This window comes from Schistocerca cancellata, chromosome 7, assembly GCF_023864275.1.
Source record: "Schistocerca cancellata isolate TAMUIC-IGC-003103 chromosome 7, iqSchCanc2.1, whole genome shotgun sequence".
Lineage (NCBI taxonomy): Eukaryota > Metazoa > Arthropoda > Insecta > Orthoptera > Acrididae > Schistocerca > Schistocerca cancellata.
In genome coordinates this window covers 72,660,819-72,680,531 of record NC_064632.1, presented here as the reverse complement: position 1 = coordinate 72,680,531, position 19,713 = coordinate 72,660,819, and the positions used below count along the sequence as shown (strand labels likewise).

Below are 19,713 nucleotides of genomic sequence, written 5' to 3'. Positions count from 1 at the left end.
CCAAACCCTTTCTCTTGAATTATATGTAGTTGTAGTAAGCAGCAGCAGCCGCAGCAACAGCAGGAGCCGCCATACAGAACATGCATTGCACTCAGCATGAAGAATAGTTTTTTTTATGTTTTTGATAAATAATGGAATGAAGCAGATCAAGCAGTGGCAGCAGAAAGACCAAGTAAGTTATTTGTTGCGCACAGGACCAATTAACAAAAAAATAAAGTTTAGGTGATATCTGTAATAGTAAAGTTAACAAGAGTACAACCACGGGATTTCCAGTAGAAAACACGAGATAAGAAGAAAGAGCTCCCGCGACTGTCAAAGTGTATTTTCAGTCATCTTATTTTCCACTGTTAATTAAGATTTCCTGTGTAGATAGTATCATTCCACTGATGGTGCTCCAAGGTGGGCACTTTTCACAAGTAGAAAAACGAAATACCGTAGTAGTGTTTCACAAGAAGATTTATTAGTATTGACACTAGCCTTTTTAAAGAGAGGTGACAAGCTTTTCTTCTGAGATTTAGTTGTTAGCAGTAACACGGCGTGGACTAGGCCCACGTTACAAGAAATAACGATGAGTCATCGAGCCGCGCGCCGCTGTCGAGAGTGCAGGACGCCGGCCGCTCAGTAGCCCAGCTGCTTGAGGGCGGCCAGGACGCCCATGAAGGGCGCGTTGTAGACGATGCACACCTCGTTGTGGACGTAGTCGGTGCGGTCGTCGTTGTAGTCGTCGTTCTCTCCCGGCCCGCCCACCAGGGCACCGGTCACCTCGTGCGGGTTGGGATCCGTGGTGCTGTACTGCGTCCAGTCACAGGTGGCGGGCAAGTCCGGGCACGACCTGTGGATGCGTTTGTCTGCGGTCAGCAAAAGCAAAAATAGTACGTGCGTGTATTACGCGTCTTCATGGTTTTCCGAAAAGCACGCGACAGTGTACCGAATTAACCCTTTGTTGCCTGACGGTACTTAAATGTACCAGTAAGTTTTGACTCTCATTATTTTCTCGTGGTGCTGTTTCGTGATCTGAGGGCCTGTCGGTACGTAACAGTAACTCTGCTCTACTGTTTCATAGATGTTATTGTGCAATACATAGACCTCTCTGGCGGTCAGAGCTTGAAATTGTTTTTCGCGCGCTGCTGTGAAAACAGAAGATTGTATGTGCTTGTTTCCATGGTGTTGCCTGAATTTGTGCGCAATTTATTGAAACTTCCGTTGAGTTTTCCATTGCACGTACTTATCTTCTTTGTCTTTTTATAATAGTTTGAAGCATTACGTTACATGTGAATGAGATAAAGTGGAAAATATAAGGCAGACTTATTAGTACCGTCAAGTTGTGTGAACACTTTATTGTGGCAACAATGCGTTACCTCTCACTAGTTGTTCTGTCCACTTTTTCTCACATAGAAATCGGTAAATACATTTGCTTGTGGAACAATTAGAACAAACAGGAAAGGTTTGCCAGCCAATTTACCTAAAGAAAAATGTCTAAATCAAATCACAGAGAGTCATCTTTAGACCGAACAGTATTTCAATGGAAGGAAAATAAAGTAGTGTATTTTGCGTCAAACTTCCATGGCACTGAACAGAGCGTAGTGACAAGAAAACAGAAAGATGGAACTAGTATGACTATACCATGTCCAGTTATTGTATGTGATTACAATAGAAACATCGGTGACGTGGATCATTCAGACAGATTACGTTCAACTTATGGTCTTGACAAGCGATCAAAGAAATGGTGGCACCGTCTCTTCTGGAGAGCAATAGAAATTGCTTTTGTCAATGTTTACGTCATTTTCAGTGATCTACATGGGGCACTGCCACTGCTGGAATTCAGGCGTGCTGTGGCACTAGGGCTAATGAATGAACAGCAAGTGCCAAATCTCAAAAAGAGGAACTCTCGTAAAGATGAAATAACTCTCCCAAAGAGAAGGAAGGATAACTTTCCTGTTCCGAAGGATGTACGTCTTGGCAACAGAGGAAACCATTTTGTAGTGTTCAGTTGTAAAAGAGGAAGATGCGAAATGTGTGCGAAAAAAAAAATTCAGACGTGACCACATTCACAATGTAGTACATGTAAAGTGTATTTGTGCTGCAATGAGAAAAAGAACTGTTTCCTACAATTTCATGAGGTATCACTAAATATGTGATATGTATATACTGTCAAAAATGTGTAGCTAAGTTACTATGTATTGCGAAGTTGCTCTAGATTAAATCTATGTGAAATTAAAAAAAAATTAGAAATATCATATTTCTGTTAATTAATTTTCTAATGTTAAAATATTTAATATTTATGTAGAATAAAGTACAACTTATAAAAATTGGAGCGTTTTTCTGCGCATGTTGTGATTCTGTCCATGGAGTCTGACGGTACTTGTGAGTACCAGGAGAGAAAAAAGTTGTGAAAAATAAAATAAAATTTTACAAAAAATCCTACCGTCATTTGAGGCCACAATAGCATAAATTTTGCAAAGAAATTGTTAAAAGTACATTTTTTCTTATGTCAGGAAACAAAGGGTAAAGGCATGCATTCTGTAAGTAATGCAACACACTTTTTTCTCGGCCAGTTTCGACTGAAAAAATACTGAATTTATTGTGGGACATCGTAGAATATTCCCGCTTCATCCCCTATAGTTTAACGAAGTTCCGATAGGTGGCAGCATTAACGTGGCCTCCAAAGTGGTATCTGTAACAGCGATGCGTTCCAAGCCGTTAGCTGTCATTGAGTTCATTTTGGCGGGAAACCAGAGGGTCGCAAATATTCGCAGGAGCTTGCAGAACGTGTATGGAAAGCTGGCAGTGAACAAAAGCCCTGTGAGTCGTTGGACGATGCGTCTCTCATCAACGCAAAAAGATCACGCAAATCTGATCTGTCGAGTAGCGGCCCGCCGCAAGCAGCCGTGAGTTCCGCAATGCTGTAACATGCGGACACTCTCATTCGTGGTAATCGATGGATCGCAGTCGAACACCTTGTAACAACAACCACTCTGTACTATTCTACATAAAAGTAATTCTTTTCATCTCATTTTTCGATAAACACATGTAATTGATGATCTGATTTTATTTCTTTTTGTTTCATGCCATTATGTTAAGAAAACTGTAAATAAGTTTCAATGTGAATATTAATGTTTATGTCACATGTCAAGTAATATTGTAGTAGAAATGAAATGTAACAAATGTTGAAACTGTTGTATGATGTTTAAAATTGTAACTATGCGTGTGGTCCATACGTAGGCAATGTGTTAGAGTATGTAGAATGCAAAAAAACATAGGGTGAATACCCGGTCTGTCAGGGAGCGGTAAAATACGGATGCCAGGCGAGCACGGGAAAATGCGCACGGGCACTGCACGGCACAACGGGCACAGTAGAATTTGGCACTGGTTTGAGCAACACCTTCTGGAGCGAGGAGGCTCTCCTGGAACACATAGCTTCACTGAGCCTCGGGTATGGCGTTCCAACGCCCACACCACATGGCAAAATTCCATAGGCACTAAATGGAAAACTATTGTGACGCTAAGAAGAATTAAAGTGCCGATACATTAAGAGCCATAGCTGTGGTTGTATGTGTGCTCTGTGCCTCGCCATCTTGCCGCCCGCCAACCGCTGCATCGATACTGTTGTTGTTGTTATGGTCTTCAGTCCTGAGACTGGTTTGATGCAGCTCTCCATGCTACCCAATCCTGTGCAAGTTTCTTCATCTCCCAGTACCTACTGCAAAATACATCCTTCAGAATCTCCTTACTGTATTCATCTCTTGGTCTCCATCTGCGATTTTTACCCTCCACGCTGCCCTCCAATGCTAAATTTGTGATCCTTTCATGCCTCAGAACATGTCCTACCAACCGGTCCCTTCTCCTTGTCAAGTTGTGCCACAAACTCCTCTTCTCCCCAATTCTATTCAATACCTCCTCATTAGTTATGTGATCTACCCATCTAATCTTCAGCATTCTTCTGTAGCACCACATTTCGAAAGCTTCTATTCTCCTCCTGTCCGAACTATTTATCGTCCATGTTTCACTTCCATACATGGCTACACTCCATACAAATACTTTCAGAAACGATTTCCTGACACTTAAATCTATACTCGATGTTCACAAATTTCTCTTCTTCAGAAACGCTTTCCTTGCCATTGCCAGTCTACATTTTATATCTTCTCTACTTCGACCATCATCAGTTACTTTGCTCCCCAAATAGCAAAACTCCCTTACTACTTTAAGTGTCTCATTTCCTAGTCTAATTCCCTCAGCATCACCCGACTTAATTCGACTACATTCCATTATCCTCGTTTTGCTTTTGTTGATGTTCATCTTATACCCTCCTTTCAAGACACTGTCCAATCTGTTCAACTGCTCTTCCAAGTCCTTTGCTGTCTCTAACAGAATTACAATGTCATCGGCGAACCTCAAAGTTTTTATTTCTTCTCCATGGATTTTAATACATACTCCGAATTTTTCTTTCGTTTCCTTTACTGCTTGCTCAATATACAGATTGAATAACATTGGGGAGAGGCTACAATCCTGTCTCACTCCCTTCCCAACCACTGCTTCCCTTTCATGTCCCTCGACTCTTATAACTGCCATCTGGTTTCTGTACAAATTGTAAATAGCCTTACGCTCTCTGTATTTTACCCCTGCCACCTTTAGAATTTGGAAGAGATTATTCCAGTCAACATTGTCAAAAGCTTTCTCTAAGTCTACAAATGCTAGAAACGTAGGTTTGCCTTTCCTTAATCTTTCTTCTAAGATAAGTCGTAAGGTCAGTATTGCCTCACGTGTTCCACTATTTCTACGGAATCCAAACTGATCTTCCCCGATGTCGGCTTCTACCAGTTTTTCCATTCGTCTGTAAAGAATTAGTGTTAGTATTTTGCAGATGTGCAGCATCGATACTAGCAAGTTGAAACTTTTAGTACTGTATTCGTATGGATCAGAGAGTGAACTGTGTTTGTTTGGTACAATAATAACCCAAATTTTACCAGAACTTTTCTATCATTTAATTATCCTCACAACTAACCTAGACATGGTCCTTTCCAAACGTTGTGCAATCCGAGTGTCCCGAAATGAAAATTAAAAATTGTGCTAATAATAATTATTTGCAGAACTAGCTACATTAGAATGGTGTTTAAAGAAATGTTTTGTTAATGAACCAGTAAATGAATAGCGAAGGTCTAACGAAGTCGAAAGATAACTTTAGTATTGATATAGCAATGAAGTTTATTATTTCGAGACAGATTTAAAGACATTTAAATGAGCAGTAAATAAGATGAAAACAGTAGTAACTTATATACTGGAAATCTTGAATGAATAGTAAATCCAGTAATCAATTTTTTCAAATACAGCGATCATAACAGTTTCAGGGTCCCCTTCCCCCTTCATTCATTTGAATTCTGAAGTGTCCTAAATTCGTTTGACCAGAAATAGTTAAAGTCAATCAAAAGTCAAAATTTATCAGTGTTTTATCTTTATCAAAATTGACATTATGTGTGTGGCATGAAAGTACATTTTCTAGGGGAACCTATGCCCGATTTTATCAGATTAATAGACAATATAAAGTTTTGTAGTAAACATTGTAGTGTGGTGTTATGTATTCATGATTTTCCATATCAGTATAGAACGTGAACGTATCAGTTCAATAGATTTTCTGGTTCTAAAATTCTACTATATTATGCAGTGTTTCAACTTGTTGTTTTGCATGAATATGCACCAACTTGTACAGGGAAGAAACTCAGTTAATGCCTAATCAGGCTGGCGACCGTATTATTGTCACATTGGTAGCATCTTCTGGTTTGCTTTTGACCCGTCCTGACGTGTGATTGCATTTCGAACGTACTTGACGGATCATTGTTGTTACAGAGTGTATGTAAGTCTGATTTGCCACCATTCAGGTACACACGGTCTATATCTATGCGAAAATCCTTTCTCATCAGGTGAATCCGGCTCACTTACCATAGCACAGGCTTTAACGAGTACTGTGTCAGGGATTACAACCTCCCTTCAAAACTTGCGGTCTCTGTTGGTAGTGCTGACACATTCATCCACCAGTTGCAGAACTGAAAGGTATGTGCCCCCTGGGCTCCTCGGCGCCTTACAGAAGACCATAAAGGGCAACGAACGACCATCTGCGTGAAGTTGCTTGCGCATTACAAGTCTGGTCGTAACCATTTTTTATCGAACGTCGTCACAGGGGATGAAACATGGGTTCATTGCTTTGAACCGGAAACAAAACGGCAATCCATGGAGTGGCACTGAGCCGTGTGCGGCTCGCGTTGGTGCCGTTCATAGCTTGGCAACTTGTAATAGCGATAGTGGCGTCTCGTTTTCTTAGTGTCCTCACTGGCGCCACTACGTTTGCTCGTCTTGTCTGTTCGTGAGTGGCAACAACAGCGCTTATCGATAGGGGGAGCGACGACTTCGTTGCACACCGTACCCTGGACGTTTAAGTTGACTGAAAAGTTAACTGCTATTTCAACCTCGACTATTCTGAAATCTCACCTTTGGTCGGCAGGTTGTCGCTCCCAGGGCCGTTGAGCCTGGCAGCAACAAGTGAGGCGCTGAAATATTGAAGCCGTCTTTCTCTATTTGTTATTCATCATTGAATTTAGTACTATTCTTATTATTGAAGTTCTACCAGCGGTATTTTCTGCCTTGTGGCCGCTAACGCCCCAGTTACCTGCCCTGGAGGTTAGCCTTCTTTTTCAGCACTCTACCATTCCTCACTCTGTTGATGGTGTTCGACACAGCGTGTAGTTCGTCAGCCTCTTGTATTGTACTGCGCATATTTTTTGGGAGGTTTACCTTGGTTCTAGTGTTTCCTTCTGCTTTGGGTGTTTTCTGAAGACGTAGTGCTGTCCGTCTCTTCGCCCTCGCCTAAAAATATTCCATCACTGTAGTGGTGATCGGACGTTAGGCGGATTGGTTAGTCGGTCGGTCGGCCCTTAAGCTGCCCCTAGTTGAGTTGCCATCCTGTTGCGTGGGTTAAACTATTGACTACCCGCCTCACCTTACCTTACGTATGAGTTACCTTGCCAGGCCGATCCTCGGAACACTTTCTGAGAACCGCTTGTCCTGATTCCTCAGATTGTGATGTTTGTTTTAAGGATATTTCTAATTTTCTAATTATTGTTAGTGTGGCCTTAGCCGAGCAATAATTTCACTTCTTTCGTGATAAGACCTTCAGCCGTGCTACAGTAACTTTATTTTTCAAGCAAACCTGTTTTAAAGTCACAGTTTTTGCTGAAATGTGTGCTAATAGGAATTGTTCTTCTGACTTCTAATTCAGGCCTTCAGCCGTTTGTTGTCTGAGCTTATTTTTGGTGGTTCAAAATGGCTCTGAACACTATGGGACTTAACTTCTGAGGTCATCAGTCCCCTAGAACTACTTAGACCTACCTAACCTAAGGACATCACACACATCCATGCCCGAGGCAGATTTCGAACCTGCGACCGTAGCGGTCGCGCGGATCGAGACTGTAGCGCCTAGAACCACTCGGCCACAGGGCCGGCTATTTTTGGTGGTCTTCGGCAGCAAAATAGTTGATTTTTTTTCTGTGATAAGGCCTTCAGCCGTCATACAGTCAATTGTGTTTCTTAAGACATCATTTTAAAATTTTAATTTCTTTAAATAAAGTTTACTTACTTGTTGTGCAACCGAGAGTAACTAATGACGGCCCTGTCCACAGTCGTAACTGTGGTGTCACCGCCAGACACCACACTTGCTAGGTGGTAGCTTTAAATCGGCTGCGGTCCATTAGTACATGTCGGACCCGCGTGTCGCCACTGTCAGTAACTGCAGACCGAGCGCCACCACACGGCAGGTCTAGAGAGACGTACTAGCACTCGCCCCAGTTGTACGACGACTTTGCTAGCGACTACACTGACGAAGCCTTTCTCTCATTTGCCGAGAGATAGTTAGAATAGCCTTCAGCTAAGTCCATGGCTACGACCTAGCTAGCAAGGCGCCACTAACCATTTCTATAGAGAGTCTCACTTGTATCATCAAGAATGCTGTATACAAATGATGGATTAAAGTTAAGTATTAAAGAAGCTACGTACTTTCCTTTACAGCATTCATTACGTATCCTGTTTCAGACATCACGCCAGCCGGCGTGTGTAACGCGTGCATTTCGGCTACTTCCGAGTGGCGTGGCTGTCTTGATACGCCACAACAGTAACCTTATCCTGTCTCATCCTGAGAAATCAGCTCTCAGGCACCACACTACCTCCACTTCGAAGCAAAAGTTCAAAGCTGCACCATTGCTGGTAAAGTCATGGCGACTGTCTTCTAGGACTCTTCTGTTTCATATTCTCCCTCATGGCCCAACGATCAAGCCTGAAGTGTGTTTTACTATCCTCAGAAAATTGAAGAAATAACTTCAGCGTGTTCGTCGACACAAAAATGGAAATGAACTTTACTTCTCCATGAAAACGCAAGGCCTCAACCAAGTCTGCGCACCCGAAAGGAGCTAATAAAACTTCATTGGACTGTTCTCCCTCATCCACTCTACAGCCCGGATCTCACACCTTCTGACTATCATCTGTGAGGCCCGATGAAGGCTGCATTCCGTGAAAAGCAGCATGTGAATGATGGCGAGGCTATTGATGCAGTAAGACGTTGACCAGGAGAGTGGTGCCGTACACCCATACAGTTCCTCCCACTTAGGTGGTGAAAGTCCGTCACGCTGAGCGGAGACTGAGGTGACAGTAACTAACGTTAATGGTACACGCCCGCTTCCGCCACAATTTCAACTCTGGGTTGTGCTTCGACTGGTCTGATGGATAGCTGCGTAGCACAGTGTTCTAAAGACCGCCCATCTGTATTCATGCGGAGCCATGTGTGGAGTACTCCTAAGCCTGGACCGTTGTTATCCTCTGTACGTGGCTTTCTGTCAGATCTACGATTGAAGAGGATATTCTCATTTCCCAGAGATGCTCTGTTTTAACATATTTTAACTTGTTTATCCCTAATCATACATTCTGTGTAGACTCACATTATAATATACACCGGAAGTCCTAAAACCTGATGGGGGTTCCTTTTCAGAAGTAAATAATTTTTACAACTATAGCGGATTTTACCATTGACAGGGTATTACAGTTGTTGATGTCCCGTGAATAGAAACGTGTATAAAATAGAAATTTGTAGCCATAAAAGTGGGGAATCATATGGTGTATTGGAGAACTGAATGAAATTAAGCTGCTTCAGGAGAAAAGTGTGTTACAGTACTTCCCGAACGACCCTCGTATGATGTTATTTTCAAATTTTCAACTTCACTGTTGTTTAACGTTGCATGTAAGGATGGAGATTTTAAGTTTTTTGCTCAACACACACAGAAATAATGGGGCATGCTTCCTTCGAACCTAGGAGTGACATGTCACTAGCAAAATCGATAGTATTCGAAATTATAAATACATAAAGCTATAAGCGTCTTTGAGAGAGTGTGGAACGAGACACGGAGGAGTAGGGGAAACTAGTCATACGCCGCCCGCACCGCTGCAACAGGTGGGAGCCACTACTACAGCTTGGGGGAGTGTGACTGACTGCAGACAGAGATCAACCGTGTTGTCTTCTCTAACGCTCCAACTACAGTTACAAGTTAATCTTGCTTGTGATCTGCGGCTACAATAATTAGTCAGGAGTCAGTCTAGTAAATAAAGATCACTGCTGTTTGCGACAGTGAATAAAGTGAGTTAGCACCACATCTCCAAACAATTCAAAAATTCAGAAACCGTCCGGAAGGCGATTTTTTATTTATTTATTTTTTTCCAAAAAAAAACTTCTCTTCGTTTTGCAGCGATGCTTCGTATTTCTATCCCGATATTTTTCGCTCTTTGCAGAATACAATCAAGCATAACACAAATGGATATTTAATATGTTGACATATTTCCCAATACCATTGTTAGCATCATATAATTCACTCGTTTCCGAACTAACTTTCTAAATACTTAAGTAAGAGCAATTACCGAGCAGGTAGAGAATCGGTAGGAATCACTCACTACACTCAACGCTAAGGAACTGTGGAGAAGCGAATGGCCAAAGAGCTCCATCGAGCGGCGACCACAGAGACCAGTGTGTGACTAAATTGAGCTCTGCTGCCCACATTGTGTTCTCTTAGTTTAAATGACACTGTCACTTTAACTGTATAAAGCAATGTTGGAAGACTAGTGTCTTATCCAGAACTGGTTGTAAATAGTCACTATTCTCTTACCTACGCATACTATACGCTGATGAGACAAAATTGTATAACTACTCTAATTAAAACATTCTGGTTTATTATACAGTTGTCGGATAAAATTCTTTTTGATACCCGTCTTTTAGTCTGGGTCTGTGGAGGACATATTCAGCGGGAGTTGCAGATTGTCAAGAACCCGATGGACACTCTTTCGCTACTGAAGTCAAATTCCGTTTCGACGTGCTCCAAAACAGAAGCTTGACGTCACATGTTTCTACTACTCAAGTGCAACTGGTCGCTGTCAGTTGCTATCCTGCGTTATTCTTATCCCATAGTGGAATACTGTTACACATCTTCTTCATCACCGTAACACAGATACCACTCGGTTTCATACCCTTCATTGTACAGCCTTTGGTAGTAAGTGTGACTGCGTGTACCTTAATCTTACCAACTCGAAGCCGGTAGTCTTCATGCAGCACAACATGTGCCGCAAAAGCTTATTTGTCTGTTTCTCCCCCTCCATAGTTGCTCTTGTGTTCTTATAGTCGCTTTTCGACCGTTCTTTTAGTAGTACAATAGTACGTCTCCACAAGTACACAGTAGCCTGTAAATTCCTGTGTTTTTCCGGGAGGTTTGCGGTTATCCCTGAAGATGATCTCCACAGATGGAAACGAAACGTTGGGTTTTGACAAGGAAGTTGTATAATATCACCTAGGTACGAACCGTTTTTCATATTTTTATTCATTTAAAACTACCTTTTGAGAGCCTTATAGAGCATTAAAATATTGTTCAAATGGCTCTGAGCACTATGGGACTTCTGAGGTCATCAGTCCCCTCGAGCTTAGAACTACTTAAATCTAACTAAGCTAAGGACATCACACACATCCATGCCCGAGGCAGGATTCGAACCTGCGACCGTAGCGGTCGCGCGGATCCATACTCCAGCGCCTAGAACCGCTCGGCCACTCTGGCCAGCTATAGAGCATTAAATCGAGAGGTTCACGAAACTTGTTATGTTACTAGTTGAGGCGTGGTAAAAATTGTTGTTTTGAAGAGCGCGCCGAAGCGCGTAGTGTGAAGCACTCGGCCTCCGTTTCTGGCGGTGGAACCGCTGTGGCGATCGCAGCTTTGGTGTCCAACTCTGGTGGGAAACGAAGCCTGTTCACGTGCATTTAAGGGACGCTATGAGCTCGCCAGTGGGTCAGTTGGTAAGTCGGTCAGTGTCTGTCTGTCGTCCGGAGTGCTAGTATGTGTTAGGCCGCCAGTCTGCTCGAGTTTCTTCAGACAATGGTAATTGGCGGTTGGGTCGATCGGTCGGTCGGTCGTGCACTGGGACCCAAGATGACTTGTCCGTCTTGAGCGTCGGCGCATGTGAGGTCGCCACGTCAGTCCAGTGGGCCGCGCCGTATAGCGAAAGGTAGTGGCTTTGCGGCTCACACGAGAGCAACAGGGGTCTCCCCTCGACATCGGTCTGGCCGGTGCGAACTGCGAAGCCGTGAGACGGGAGATCGGCGCGCCTTCCTGCGTCCGTTGAAGCGGCTGGCAGCGGACGGTTCGGGAGAGCGTTTGGAAGGTTCTGCGCCAGGTCTTCGCCAGACATCGCAGTTTATTAAAAATTAAGTGATTCGTGATATGTTGTTTCATTTACTTTTTAAATTCTACTTGTTTTCTTGGTCAGTCTCTCGTCGCCAGCTTGCTCCTCTGTCTCTTGTCTGCATTTGTGAGGCAGTTAGTGTCTGTCTGTCTGTCTGTCTGTCTGTCGGTCTGCCGTACGTTAATATCTGCCTCTGTCATGTTGTCGGATTCGGTGTTAACGAATTTATTGCTTGAAGTGTAACGGCCGAATTCCTGAAATATGTTTTTATCTTGCCTATCATCTTGAGAGGCGGTATATGTGTAATATAGAGCATGTTTGGCCAACCTTCTGTGTTTTATGTAAGACTGCATTTCATGGGTTTTCATTTAAATGGTCATTTTAGTACATAAATTTGCCACCCTTCCACCGTAAGAGTTTTTGTTAAATCAAGTAGCACCTTCGGTGGCAAGTTAATCTTTTAATGTTAGTGTTTTGTACCATTTCCAGCCGGCCGGTGTGGCCGTGCGGTTGTAGGCGCTTCAGTCTGGAACCGCGTGATCGCTACGGTCGCAGGTTCGAATCCTGCCTCGGGCATGGATGTGTGTGATGTCCTTAGGTTAGTTAGGTTTAAGTAGTTCTAAGTTCTAGGGGACTGATGACCACAGATGTTAAGTCCCATAGTGCTCAGAGCCATTTTTTTGTACCACTTCCATCCCTCCTACGGGGTGCATAGTTTATGTGCTTCTGCGAGTTGTTAAAATATTTAGTTTAAGGTAATCTGGTGTGTTGCAGATTTGCACCAGTGTAGTCTTTCAGAGGTTGTTGTGTGCGGTCGTGACTACGGCCGTGTCAAAAGGGAGCGGAAAGGTTATCAGCCCGAAAGCTCATGCAGTCAAAAATTGGTTCTTTCTGCCTCTGAATAAATTGTAACTTGACATTTAGAGGGTGATTTCTGATTATAATTTTAAATCTGTTTAAAAAAAAAAGGGGGGGGTGCTCTTTTAGGAATGAAATTATCATTTATTGAAAGAAATTTGATTTCTTTCATCAGTTACCACTGGCAACTACTTCCACGCGCACATAGTGTGATTAAATGTGTTAATGTTCTTGATGAATCGCTAGTAAACAAAGTAAATTCTTAAGAAAAACTTTTGAAAGTAAATTCTCGGTTCACTAGTGTGCGCAGTCAATGAGTGTGCATGTATTTTCTCCTTCGTATTCTCCTTATCCTTTATTTCAATACCTTCTACTTCGTATATTACTGGTAGTGCAGGTTTTAGTTGTGATGAGTATGTTCAGAGGAAGAGCAGGCAGGTTTCTCACGGGACGGCCACCAGCGGCAAGCTCTCTGCGAGGTCAGAGCGATACAGGGGCGGCACCACCCAGTGAGACAGGCAGTGCGGTTCTGGAAGGGTCCACAGGCGTGGGCGGCCTCACGTGGAAGGCAGCTTTCTCGTCCGAGGCATACAACGGGCTTCAGGTTCAGCGAAAACTCTGAACAAGCTTTCTCATCGCCGGTTCACTGCACTGCAGGGGGTGACGGGGTTCCGCACGACGTGCCGGGGAGGCGGCTCTCTTGGAAGACAAAATCTTAAGAATCTCGGCAAAGAGACTGTGAAATTCTTCCCCGACCGCTGCTGTTTAGTTTTGCTCCCTTCAGAAAAATGTCGAACTGATCGTGATAATTCTATGACTCTTGTAACGTGTAGAAAGAGAATTGCTCACTGGCGTACACGCCATGACGTCAGAGTGCCGGTAGGGAACGCTTCTCTGACTAGCAGCACGCGGGATTAGACATAGTTCTTTTGTTTTGTTTTGTGATACAGACTCTCTGCTCTGTGCTGTGATTGTTCGGCGTCCTAAGAAACTTTGGTCTTATGTCAAAGCGGTAGGTGGATCAAAACAAATTGTCCAGACACTCTGTGACCAAAATGGTATTGAAACACAGGAAGATAGACTAAAGGCCGAAATACTAAATGTCTTTTTCCAAAGTTGTTTCACAGAGGAAGACTGCACTGTAGTTCCTTCTCTAGATTGTCGCACAGATGACAAAATGGTAGATATCGAAATAGATGTCAGCGGGAAAGGAAAACAATTAAAATCGCTCAAAAGAGGAATGGCCGCTGGACCTGATGAGATACCAGTTCGATTTTACACAGAGTAAGCGAAGGAACTTGCCCCCCCATCTTGCAGCGGTGTACCGTAGGTCTCTAGAAGAGCGTAGCGTTACAAAGGATTGGAAAAAGGCACAAGTCATCCCCGTTTTCAAGAAAGGACGTCGAACAGATGTGCAGAACTATAGACCTATGTCTCTATCGTCGAGCAGTTGAAGAATTTTGGAACACGTATTATGTTCGACTATAATGACTTCTCTGGAGACTAGAAATCTACTCTGTAGGAATAAGTATGGGTTTCGAAAAAGACGATCGTGTGAAACCCAGCTCGCGCTATTCGTCCACGAGACTCAGAGGGCCATAGACACGGGTTCCCAGGTAGATGCCGTGTTTCTTGACTTCCTCAAGGCGTTCGATACAGTTCCCCACAGTCGTTTAATGAACAAAGAAAGAGCATATGGACTATCAGACCAATTGTGTGTTTGGATTGAGGAGTTCCTAGATAACAGAACGCAGCATGTCATTCTCAGTGGAGAGAAGTCTTCTGAAGTAAGAGTGATTTCAGGTGTGCCGCAGGGGAGTGTCATAGGACCGTTGCTATTCAAAATATACATAATTGACCTGGTGGATGACATCGGAAGTTCACTGAGGCTTTTTGCGGATGATGCCGTAGTATACCGAGAGGTTGTAACAATGGAAAATTGTACTAAAATGCAGGAGAATCTGCAGCGATTTGACGCATGGTGCAGGGAATGGCAATTGAATCTCAATGTGCACAAGTGTAATGTGCTGCGAATACATAGAAAGAAAGATCCCTTATCATTTAGCTACAATGTAGCAGCTCAGCAACTGGAAGCAGTTAATTCCATAAATTATCTGGGAGTACGCATTAGAAGTGATTCAAAATGGAAAGATCATATAAAGTTGATCGTCGGTAAATCAGATGCCAGACTGAGATTCATTGGAAGAATCTTAAGGAAATGCAATCCGAAAACAAAGGAAGTAGGTTACAGTACACTTGTTCGCCCACTGCTTGAATATTGCTCACCAGTGTGGGATACGTACAAGATAGGGTTGATAGAAGAGATAGAGAAGATCCAACGGAGAGCAGCGCGCTTCGTTACGGGATCAATTAGTAATCGCGGAAGCGTTACGGAGATGATAGATAAACTCCAGTGGAAGACTCTGCAGGAGAGACGCTCAGTAGCTCGGTACGGGCTTTTGTTGAAGTTTCGAGAACATACCTTCACCAAGGAGTCAAGCAGTATATTGCTCTCTCCTACGTATATCTCGCGAATAGACCATCAGGATAAAATCAGAGAGATTAGAGCCAACACAGAGGCATACCGACAATCTTTCTTTCCACGAACAATACGGGCTGGAATAGAAGGGAGAACCCTTTAGAGGTACTTAAAGTACCCTCCGCCACACACCGTCAGGTGGCTAGCGGAGTATGGATGTAGATGTAGATCCAGACGGCGCGGACTTTGGGGGGGGGGGGGGGAGACATGCAAATAATTGGTAGAAAGTGGAGGAATGCGAAGTTGCGAAGTTCCGTAACTTTCCAACGCGAGAGTCTGGGGTCATTCCATTGTCGCTCTTCTGCATTCTTCTTTTGTTTTCTGAGTCAGGTGGAGTGCTTTACGAGATTAGCAGGCATCTCTACGTCCGACTGCCCTGGTGAAGGACAGGAGTTACTTGTGCTTGGTAATTAACAAGTGCAGACCGGCCAACTGCATTAGCTTATAGTCAAGTAGACAGTTTCCTGTTTGATCTTCAGTTGTGACGGATGAAGCTCTGTTCATAGCTGCAAGACATGACAGACGGCTGGTTACGAGTACGGAAAATGAAAAGGACTTCGAAACATTTTCGTTTGCTGATCCGTCTATGGGGAGCTTTGACACTAAGTGTGGGTTCTCTCAGGAGCTTCACTCAGAGTTATACGGTCTACTCTCCAGTTAGAAGTTTTTCTTCACTTGTACTGAATTTTGCACAAGTTTCAATATCGGTTTCGCTTTTGCCTTTGACGCATACTACCGGCCTATTTAACTTAAATTATTACTGCTTAGGACAAGTTTAGCTGTGATTCAACCACCGCCAGACACGTCTGTAAGCACAGCCCCGGTACGCCGAATGCACCCCGACAAGCGCAGGTCGTTGCAGCCACGCCACCGCAGTACAGTACAGTCAGCCGCTATTGTAAAGTACCGCTCAGCTCCGGCGTGGTAGGGAAGTCAGGTGGTAACAATGAGGACCACTTCTTTCGATTCATTCGTTTTTCTCTCCTCTTCAAGGGATGCAGTATTTCGTTATCATCTTAACACAGATTCATTATTATTCGGGAAGGACAATTTGTCTCGTGAACGAGAAGTAGGAAATCTCTTGGTGCCTATTTCCTTCTTTCCCGTACCCAAACACACGTCAACTATTCAGTAAAAATCATTCCTGTTTTTCTAATGGAGCCTACGGTTGTTGTTTATTGTGGTCTCCAATTCCTGAAAGTCATATTCAATGCCTGTTTTTATGCGGTGAGAATAGATGGTATTCGTTGGACGTAGCCTCTTGTTTCAAATAGTAGCACCATTCGTCCTCGAAATTTGTATGTTATGAATGTAGATTGAAAGCAGTCCCAAGTTCAGTCCACATAAGTCGGATGCGTAATGAAGAAGAAATACCAAATTCAATTTAAGTAAGTCAGATGCGTTATTACAAATAGTTAGGAGTAGGGATAATTTGTGGCCGGCCGGAGTGGCCGTGCGGTTCTAGGCGCTGCAGTCTGGAACCGAGCGACCGCTACGGTCGCAGGTTCGAATCCTGCCTTGGGCATGGATGTGTGTGATGTCCTTAGGTTAGTTAGGTTTAATTAGTTCTAAGTTCTAGGTGACTGATGACCTCAGAAGTCGCATAGTGCTCAGAGCCATGTGAACCATTTTTGATAATTTGTGCTAAATTCCAGACCATAAAGTGAATGTCATGGGGTCAAATCCATTCCTTTGTATGTGGTTTTTTGATCTTTGTGCGGGTTCTTCCAGACATTCAACTTTTACATACGCGAACACGAGTCAGCCGGCAGCTAAAAATGTAATCACTCCGACCGGAATTTTACAAAGTCGTTCGACCACAACTTAAGAGCTCAAAATACTTTAACGACAGTGTCATTTCTGTTGGATATTTTAGACGTATTACCACTGACTACGGTGATAAAGAACGCCACCTTATGGCATTGCAGGCACGTGAAACTGTGGGGAAAACACACATCAGTCTAGTTGAGTCGAAAGGGGAATCATTCTAGCGGTGATATGGGTCGGTAATGGGGAAAGCCACTGACGTGAGATGCTCTGACAAAGGGCAGATTTTTGCTGTTGAGAGTCGTCTTTAAGTGTTACTGTCGAAAGCGTCGCATCCAGTCCTTAAGTTACCTTTGGGCAGTGGGACGAATACTGCATGTTCTGCTTTGCGACAAACTAGTTTCATACACGACAACTAAATTCGGAGCCGTGGTGCAGAAAGCGAGACAGAGGTAGGTTACTGCCTGTCGGTTGCCAAAGGTGGCAACTTTTATGTCGGCCACAGCTTCACTACCGCTAGCAGCAGCAGACTGCATAAACTGACTGTGAATGAAGGTGTGTGTTCCTCTTGTTTATAACTTTTTGTCCGACTGTGCCTTCATTATTTTAATGATTAGGTCGCAATACCATAAACAAGACGTAGTCCGATTGCAGAACTAATTTCATGACTGTACAAAGATTTTCTGACATCTTATCGGTTGGTAAAGCCTAGGGGCAGGTGAGTCGAATCCCTTTGTTCCATAGAGTTGCGATATTAACATAACCAGGCGGTAGTGTTACACACAAACAACCGAGATATGGAGTATTGTCACACATACGACAAGACTCGCTGAATACTTGGCTAACAGAAAGCAGTACATTTTCAACTAAAGAGTGTAATGTAACTTTCTCACCATGCATGATAGGAACAGGAGCTCTAACAAAGTGTCCGCTAATGATGCCGTTGTCTACAGGGAATTATCGTCATTGGACGGTCGTGAGAAAATGTAAAAAGACTTGGGCAAAATTCCACTTCGTGTAATGAATGGAACTCCTCGTGTAATGAATGGAACATAATGTCCACAACAAAGAGCAATATCAGTCAGTATCGACTTACAAGATTATTCGTAAATATTTGGAGAACGTCACATCATTCAGTATCTATAATACAGAGGCGATGTGAAATGGGACAGTCATATGAAGAAAATCTCAGATAAGACGACGAAGATTTGCTAAAAGAGCCAGGTAAAGTGTAGTTCACAATGATGAAAGTAATGAAGAAGACCCAGTTTGTATGGTTTACTTGGATAATCTGTTGCGACATTCGACACACATCCTCAGGTCCATACAAGTAATCACTGCAAAGAGCAACTTGTCTGCAGGGTAAAGAATCAGATAAAGCATACTAAGTGACCCAAACAGTGTCCTTCTCCATTATAAATCCATGTGGTGATAGTTCTCTGAAACTGCATGTCTTCAGCATGGAGCTGATGTGAACAATGTTAGAACACTGCTCCAGCGTTTGTGTTCTACACTCTAGATGTCGAAATCACAGATGCGCTGCTACGATCGTAACACATTGGTATAGTTTATACGAAAATGAAACAGAGATATTTGTCGAATTTTTGAAAGAAAGGCAACGTTTCTGTCATGTAACCCGGTCGGGTAAATTTGAAGAGTCCTTACTTAAGGAAGACTGTACAACATTGTGCTCCACTATATCGGGCAGGGATAGGGAGAATAGCATGACAGAGGTTACGTTAGTGTCTGCAGAAGCTATTCAATCTACCAATGGAATAGGGCAGGAAATAAATCGCTAATATTGGTAGAAAGAACCTTCTGAAAGTCACTGCGGCGTGGATTCCGAAGTATATTTATAGAGATTTATGCCTCCGGTCGAGCAAGAGCAGCATTACACAAGGTGAGACTATAGCAGTAGCTTGCATAGAATATGAGGATAAGAAGGATGGAGAGGTAATAAAGGTATGTCAGTAGCGGTTAAAGTTCCCTATACTCACAATCTAATTGTGTCACGGAGCTACTTTGACTGCTTTGAGGGTTGTTATGCACGTGTTTTGGCTCATTAGCATTTACTTGTACCACTTGGACAAACATTTAACATAGATTAATGACGACTGCTTGTTAGGTTGTAAAGTTTCCTTAGAGCAGCTGTGAAGGTACTTCGAGTGATAACTGAATAAACCGACTGGTTCTACAAGCATGGAAGATAGCGCCTGCGTGCTGGTTTAAAAGAAGTGATTACAAAATAAAGAAAAACTATGCCCGTGAAAGGTCTATTTCCAAAACACAGACTGTTATCTCATAGATGTGGAATTAACAGCCCGAATGTACAAGGGGTGTAGAGAAAGTAACTTCCGATCGGTCGCGAAATGGAAACCACGGTGAAAATCCGAAGACCTTTTGCGCAGATATGTTGGATAATGTACCAAGTATGACTGTCGATCGCGTCACATTGTTTGTGCAGTTCTGAGCGCACAACGAGTACGTAAACGGGCCTAGAAAATAGTGTCTCCTGCCAAGTACAGGTGCCTGGTGAGAGATTCCGCTCATTTCATGCAACCCCACAAACCATAACTGTCATGCATTTACTTTTTCATTGCAGTTCTCTGCCGTACATTAAAGGAGCAATGAAGACGGTTCTGCAGCGTCTGATCACCCACCATAAAGTCCGGATGTGTCTCCTTCTGATGTTCGTCTCTCCTCACATGAGCCGCTTGCTGTGAAGAGAACATTTTGGCACAGACAACGAGTTGCATACCAGCGTAGGGAATTGGTGGAAAGTGCAGACGACTGGCGTCTGT

General features: G+C 43.3%; 1 protein-coding gene across 1 annotated transcript in view; it reads right to left on the bottom strand.

Moving 5' to 3' along the window:
• Positions 1 to 438: 438 nt before the first annotated feature.
• LOC126092320 (endoglucanase A-like) overlaps positions 439 to 19,713 on the bottom strand; it is a 113,126-nt gene continuing 93,851 nt past the window's right edge. The window contains exon 8 of the mRNA XM_049907852.1: positions 439 to 832. Coding sequence (XP_049763809.1) covers positions 619 to 832 — 214 coding nt within the window. The 3' untranslated portion in view covers positions 439 to 618. The remainder of the gene's footprint in view (positions 833 to 19,713) is intronic.